We start from the raw sequence: 7,170 nt of genomic DNA on the forward strand, positions 1-7,170 counted from the left end.
ATGTATTAATAGCCTAAATCTGCAAAGTAACTAACTAAAGCTGTCAAATAACAATATTTGCATCTGAGACAACAATAATGGAAATACCCAAGTAAAAATTAACCTCAACTGTACTCAAGACTCAAGAGCACTTGAGTAAATGTACTTAATTACTTTCCACTACTACTCCTCAGACTATGGGAACCACACTCGACCTTTCCGATGGCCTCAATGGGTAAAAGGTTATTTTTTTCCTCTTTTTTTTTTTAAGAGTCCCATCAACAGGTTTGTGCCAAATGACATGAAGGCCCAGTGTGTGAGAGGTTGATGCTTGCCTAACGGCCTCTCTGACATGCTGGAATGATCTGGGTTTTTCATCAGGGGAGACAATGACCCACGCTCACCATACAAACCGTCACATAAAACCAAGCATTTTAATTCACTGGATCGCAGCGCTGCGTCCCTGGGATTCCAGCTGTCCCAATGGAATCGTTTACGGGTCTGTGACTCTGAGTGCACAAAATGGAATCAAATGGTCCGTTTGGACATTTGAGTTAAATGGAGATATGGTTTTACAGTGTCGATTGGGGTTTCCAGTATTAGACTTTTTTTATTTCTAATGCATATTTTTGATATGCATATTAGACCGCCAGCCCTCATTTGATACGTCTTATCTCGAGGAGGACCCCGATCTACAACCGTAAAATCCTCCGGAGAATTGTTACTCGAGAGTGTAAAAAATGTGAATTCTGGACAAAAGGATTCATCGCAAAATAAATGTTAAGCGATATGTTTGTTAAAATTAGTGTTTATGACCTACATTCTGATAGTAATCATTGGTACAGTGTGTCTCCAGCACTTTCATCCACTCAGGAGAGGAAACTCAGGCAGGATAGGCTACGCTACAGGATAAACAAGTAGAAGAAGTTGGAAGCGATGAAACAAAACAATACATGAGCAGTGATTACTATCCGAATATAAAGCTGCAGGCTTTTAACAATGAAATCAAATGTTTAACACAAATAAAATACACACTTCTTTAAAGAAAATTCCCACCACAACCAGTAGGCATACAGCACATTTATTTTTCAAATTTTATTATATATACAGTATACACAGAGAAAGACATCCATGAATGTTGATATTATATTTTGACTTTGGCATGTGGGTCTTTGGCCGTGCAGCGCGAGTGGAAGGCCTTGAACATCTCACTACAGGTGAGCTTTGCGCTGTTCATCAGCAGCCTCTCTCCGTCCACTAGAGAAAACACACAAACAAAAACCAATAGCAATGCATTGCAGGCTAGTAATAATGGAAACCTCAGATGTCCAAAGTTGTTACTTTTCATGAATCAAATTCAGAAGTAGCCAAAAACGTTTTTGTGTGCAGTGGTTCTCAACCAGTGGTCCTTGGGGGTTCCAGGTGGTCCCCAGCTAATTGATGGTTGGTAACCAAATGGACCCTTATAGATCTTGAGTGTCCTTGTAGATCTTGAGAGTGTAACATGAAACCGATTAGTTTTATGCTCTCAAGAGTTAAATTATTGTTAAAGACCTGCATTACTTGATTTACAATAACTCTACGCAATTAGAGAATGTAGAAGAATTGTTATTTTGATCAACGTTTGCCTGTTATCCAACGGTACCATATCAATACAGCATGGAATACGATAACAAAATATTCTTCTAAGTTTTGGGTCTGATCAAATCTGATCATCTGGTATGGCTGACTTTAAGGGTCTAACTTACAAAAACCAAAAAACATAAAAACATTAAATAATAACATTAAAAGGTTTCTACCCAATAGCAACGATATCACATACTGTAGTTATATCGCTGCCGCACATAACACTAGTCATAATGGTAGGATTTACTTTGCAGTGTGGCTACTTTCAATGCAAGTTCATCTTCATGATGTTAGAATGATGGTGCTATTATTTATCCTACTAGTTTTACTTTATGACACAACCGTATTTTATTTACATACATTAACACGAGATCTTGTCTTCTATCAAAGATGTTCTCTGTATACTTAAGTGCAGTAACTGACCTCAGGTCAGTTACTGCACTTAATGCACACACACACTAAATTATCCTGTGGCTTTTTGCCAAATTCAATACTCTCCTAACAGTAATCAGTCAGATGGAGAGCATGCAGCAGATGGGACATTTATCTTGAGTTGGGAGTAGATCTTAAGGGCGTGTTGGAAGTTGGAACAACCCATTAACATGCCTGTTTTAGCAGCCTGGACTGATCCACACAACTCATTAAACACACATCGTTGTGTGAAGAGGTTGGAGGACGTCCAGCAGAGGATGAAGACCTGTGTGATGTTTACATGGATGGGTGTTGTTAAATAGCTCTATATTTCCCATAGTAACGGAACATAGTACCATATTAGTAATCTTTGCGATGGGGTCTCTCCCTACCCAGCGCTTAAAATACAAAGAAATGAACACTATACAAATTGAAGCTGATGAATGGGAGACCCCTGTTACAGAATAGAGAGCTTTAATATTATATATAACGAAAAAAGTAAACAAAAACGGGAAAGCATCTGTGTAATTTTAGATTTGAGATAATAAGCATTATTTTATACTCTGGCTATTCAAAAAATAGCAGATCTAAAGGCTCATAACACATAACTTCGTGCTGCAACATGAGTCTGTAGATCTGCAATTTTTTAAATGTCCTGAATATTTGTGCAAATATTTTGATATATCTTTAACATGTTTAAGTAACAATCTTTGCTTCTGGGGAACAAATATAGCAAATAAATAATCCTGGAACAAACTATTTTGAGACGGCGGTTTGTGGCTAAATACATTTACAATATAATTTTGGGGGTCCTTGACATGAATTGTTTTTAGCACCACTGATACAGCAACGTATGTTTTTCAGAAAACTAAAACTGTTCAGAAGACTAGAATGGGTTAAAGAACTTTTTGTGGCTTTCGCCAGGGGGAACAGACAGTAGGCTCACAGGAAATGGGGAGAAAGATGGGGGGGGTGACATGCAGTAAAGGCCGTCGGGATCGGGAGTCGAACCCGCGGCACACTGCCAGACTGGATTACCAGCCAAGGTGCCTGGACCGCTGAGCCACGGCCCAGCCCGGTTAAAGAACTTTTGGGGGGGGGGAAAGAGCCAAAACAGCACTTACCGTATGTGACGTCTACTAGAGGCTCGGACTTGTTGTGTTTCACCAGCGTGGTCACCTCACAGTTCATGTTGGTGGACCTGGCCTTCTCTGAGCCCACCATGACCAGGAACTCCCTGGGACAGAGAAGACATGGACACAATTACTTTATTTAAAACCCATTGAGATCATGATTCTAACAAATGCGTTCTAAATCATGACAGTTTTCTGAAAAATTTAAGTTTCTATATCAGTGGTTCTCAAACTATTTCATGTCAAGGACCCCCTAAAACGTTTGCTGGGAAAGAATATATATTGAAAGATTTGCACAAATGTTCACAATTTGCCAAAAAGAGCTAATGTTTAAGATAATGGTTAAAACTGGTTAAAAGCTAAGGTGACAGTTAGGTTCCAGCGAAGCCCTGTAGTCATGTTTTGTGTTGCAGTTTGGAAGCACTCGTTTTTGTTAACGGGTCGCGCTGCTGCCTCCTGCATTATGTGCAAATTCGAAACAGGTGGAATGCAGGGCCGTTCAGTGACATACGACGAGTGCTTCCAAACTCCAGCACTTAGAAAAATAATCACTTGCAGAGGATGTCTTGACAGAAAGTAGCTCATAACATCTCTACGGTGGATTTTTATGAAAAACAAGCTCGGCAGATTGAAAGAGGATAATTCAAGCTTGGACTACAGCTGCAATGTTGGTGAGTTTAACGTCGTTTAAGACAAGCAGATCACAAACCAAAAATGATGAATAGGAAGTGGATGGAGCTTGTTGCAACTCTAGATTCATCCCATTATAAAAAAATCTAGAGTTGCAAATTGCGGCTAGTTTTGCCTTTATTGCCATTATGTGGGGCATAAAGAAACTCGTTCTGAAGTTGCCACATGATACATGGGACAAAAACAACTTATAAAGACGTTTAGTACTATAGAGGGTATGCACATGCTTAAAGGAGAATTCCATACTAAAAGGCTTTCTTACCTTTCTTTGTAGTTGTTACGTCCCCACCAAAGAGGTCCAGGTGTTTTTTTGTGCAAAAACTCCTTATTGGCTATTTCCCCTACCATAAGTCCTAAATTAATTGCATTGAATTGAATGGGGCTATGGGGTGTTGTGCTAATTTGCTTATTTCCATCGCTCAAAATTTATATTTTTTTGTATATATCCTCTCTTCATAATGTAAATAATATCCCAAGCGGCACACTTTACTACTTATTTAGATGGAAATAAGCAAATTAGCACAACACCCCATAGCCCCCATTCAATTCAATGCAATTCATTTAGGGCTTATGGTAGGGTAAATAGCCAATAAGGAGCTTTTGCACAAAATAACACCTGGACCTCTTTGGTGGGGACGTAACAACTGCAAAGAAAGGTAAGAAAGCCTTCTAGCATGGAATTCTCCTTTAAAGTGAATGGCACATCGAGTGGCAAATTGAGTGGCAAAGCAACATGCAAAGTGAGTTTAACATTGTTTAATGCAATCAGATAGGACTTTTCTGTGTGGATGTATGGGCTGTCAAGGCCAGAAAGTAGTTTTTAGCCACTCAGTAGGCATTCCTGCATAACCTCCTGGTTTGATGATGATGTCACGCGCATACCCTCTATAACAGGTATACTCTAAGAGTGCATAAAAGGGCATAGTATGAAGTTTAAAATGAATCTAGTCCTACACCGTATTGCTCAATCAGTTATTTATCAATCAAATAACATTTAGAAAAAGCTGTAATGTTGTAATGTTGATTACAAACAGCTCAGTGTGCAGGTCCTATGTACGATCATGAAATGTTACTTGACTATTAATTGTCACACAAATAATTGAGTTTAACTATTTAATTGATTTTGACATTGAACATAAGAATACAAATTACAGTTCTGTTTAGGCTTGGTAAACAAACAATGCACAGGGCAGATATGACAGAAGAAATTAATCATGACATACCGGTAATTATGAATTATGTCATTCATAATTTTGTGCACAACATATCGCATCGATCAACGTTTTTTTTCTTCTTTTTTTCAATGATTATGTTGTTAGTTTATTATGCATAATAACTGTGATTATCTAAAAGAAATGAGGCAATTATGTTATGCAATAGCCTAATTGTGACAATCGAAGTAGGCCTAGTGCTCTTGAAATGTAGGCATGGCAATAGATGAGAACAGAACATCAGTGGAAAAAGCAGCATTACTGCAAGAATACAATTAGCAATACAAAAACTAGCTTACTCTATCAAATTGTGTGCATGACTGCATGTGCACTCACTGACATAGTGCCCAATGCATTTTATTCCCAGTGCAATACACATGCTTACCTAGCCCCTCTCGGGACCCTACATAAAGCTTTTCTGAAATTTTGATGAGTTTTATGTTGGGTCCCTGGTCAGACCTATATTTTCGTATGGAAATTCCAGTATGCGGAAGTAGAAATTCTCTCTAAAATAGGATCTGCGCCAAGTGACGGCTTTTTTTTCCTTGAGTTATTCTGAATTCGGTAACTTTAAGTACCTATACATCCCGCTGCGAATATCTCCTGTGGTGCGGAAGCCGTTAAGTATTTTTAATCTTTGTTTGACCGATTTGGTCGCTTTATTTCTTCTTGTTTGTTTACCGTTTATTGTACCGCCTCCCGGTGTGCGGTTGGCTTGTGCGCCTACGTCCCTGCCTCTGATCTGCTCTGTCATAGCTATAGCGCCACTAGCTAGCCAGATAGGCGGTACAATGAGGTGTCAATAAACAAGGAAGGAAGAGAAGAATCCAAGCTTCCAATTCGGGCAAACATATATAAAAAATACTTAACGGCTTCCGCGCCACAGGAGATATTCGCAGCGGCATGTATGGGTACTTATACTTCACATATTCAGAAGCCCTCACACGAAAGAATGTCGTCAAAGAGCGCAGACAGGCGTTATCCACGTTGTTAATGTTTTATGTATGTCCGCGTACCAGGTGGCATGGTACTGCTGGAACAGGACCCAATGGTCTGTGTCGTCAAAAAGTCAGAAACTTCAGTACCATTGGGTTCTGCTTGGAGGGCTAACCCAATGCGAGAGAGAGAGAGACAGACACACACACACACACACACACACACACACACACACACACACACACACACACACACACACACAGGCTCTGTTTGTAATAATTACATAATCCAGTGAGCACACAATAGACAGGTGTCATTAATTACCCCACTCACCAACCCTAATGCACCTGTCAATTCAATTGCGTTCCCCACAATGTTTACGTATCGTGTACATGTGTACACTGGGACATGTGGTCGGTCACGTCGATGTAGGCTACAAACTTGTGGAAGTGAAGAATGGAGTTTTTTTTTTTTTAAATACATGTTTTCTGCCATAACCTTTCTTATGGATATGGATAGGGATAGAGGGCAATATGGATGACCCCAAGTCCCAGCAATTCATCATTGGGTGAGTGAGTATACAAACGGAGCGAAATACAACGTACATGGATGAAATGTAATATTATTAGGCTGAACGTTAATTAAATCCACACTGTAAATTGGGCTGTTATGTTATAGTCAGATGTTTAGCCTATAAATATTAACAACAGAAGATGGTAGGAACACAATACAAGAAAATAACTGCATTGCGAGATGCATTGTACAGTAGGCCTAGATAGATTAATGTCATTCATTCACAGCGTCACAGTCAGTCTCTCCCCCTCTCTCTAACACACACACACACGCTCCTCACCTTGTGGATCGGGCATTAGACTCAAACGGACAGAACTGAACTACTATTTTCTTCACAGTCTTCAGCACCACATTGGAATGTTTCACAGCCGCCATGATGCTTCCACAGTAACCTTTCAACTCCCCGCCGTCTCCAGGGCCACTTATCATTGTGTGCCGCAAGAGGGCGCCAGTGGATTGCACATTATCACTCAGTACATCACTTGCAGAATCAGTTTTATTGTCATAATCACATTCACACCGCAGACTTACACTGTGTAAAGAAGTGAACATCCTCTAGTATAATAGTAAATAATAAAATGTTCCTGATATGGGTACTGTGGGGCAGGTCA

The 7,170-nt window shown here is 39.7% G+C and overlaps 1 protein-coding gene across 1 annotated transcript; it reads right to left on the minus strand.

The window, feature by feature from the left end:
* Positions 1 to 1,024: 1,024 nt before the first annotated feature.
* On the minus strand, positions 1,025 to 6,948 carry mrpl53 (mitochondrial ribosomal protein L53). Its single transcript, XM_083759379.1, has 3 exons — positions 6,840 to 6,948; positions 3,141 to 3,253; positions 1,025 to 1,236 (listed from the first exon to the last, which is right to left on the minus strand). Exons 1-3 carry the CDS (start codon positions 6,932 to 6,934, stop codon positions 1,124 to 1,126), a joined length of 321 nt encoding a protein of 106 aa, XP_083615505.1. The 5' UTR covers positions 6,935 to 6,948; the 3' UTR covers positions 1,025 to 1,123.
* Between the last annotated feature and the right edge of the window lie 222 nt (positions 6,949 to 7,170).

Source organism: Protomyctophum parallelum (genome assembly GCF_964188405.1).
Source record: "Protomyctophum parallelum genome assembly, chromosome: 1".
Lineage (NCBI taxonomy): Eukaryota > Metazoa > Chordata > Actinopteri > Myctophiformes > Myctophidae > Protomyctophum > Protomyctophum parallelum.

Coding starts and splice junctions, on each gene's coding strand:
- mrpl53 (XM_083759379.1), bottom strand. CDS start 6,934: ATGGCGGCTGTGAAACATTCCAATGTGGTGCTGAAGACTGTGAAGAAA. Junction 3,254..6,839: donor TCTAATGCCCGATCCACAAG/GTGAGGAGCGTG, acceptor TCTCTGTCCCAG/GGAGTTCCTGGTCATGGTGG. Junction 1,237..3,140: donor TCTAGTAGACGTCACATACG/GTAAGTGCTGTT, acceptor TGTTTTCTCTAG/TGGACGGAGAGAGGCTGCTG.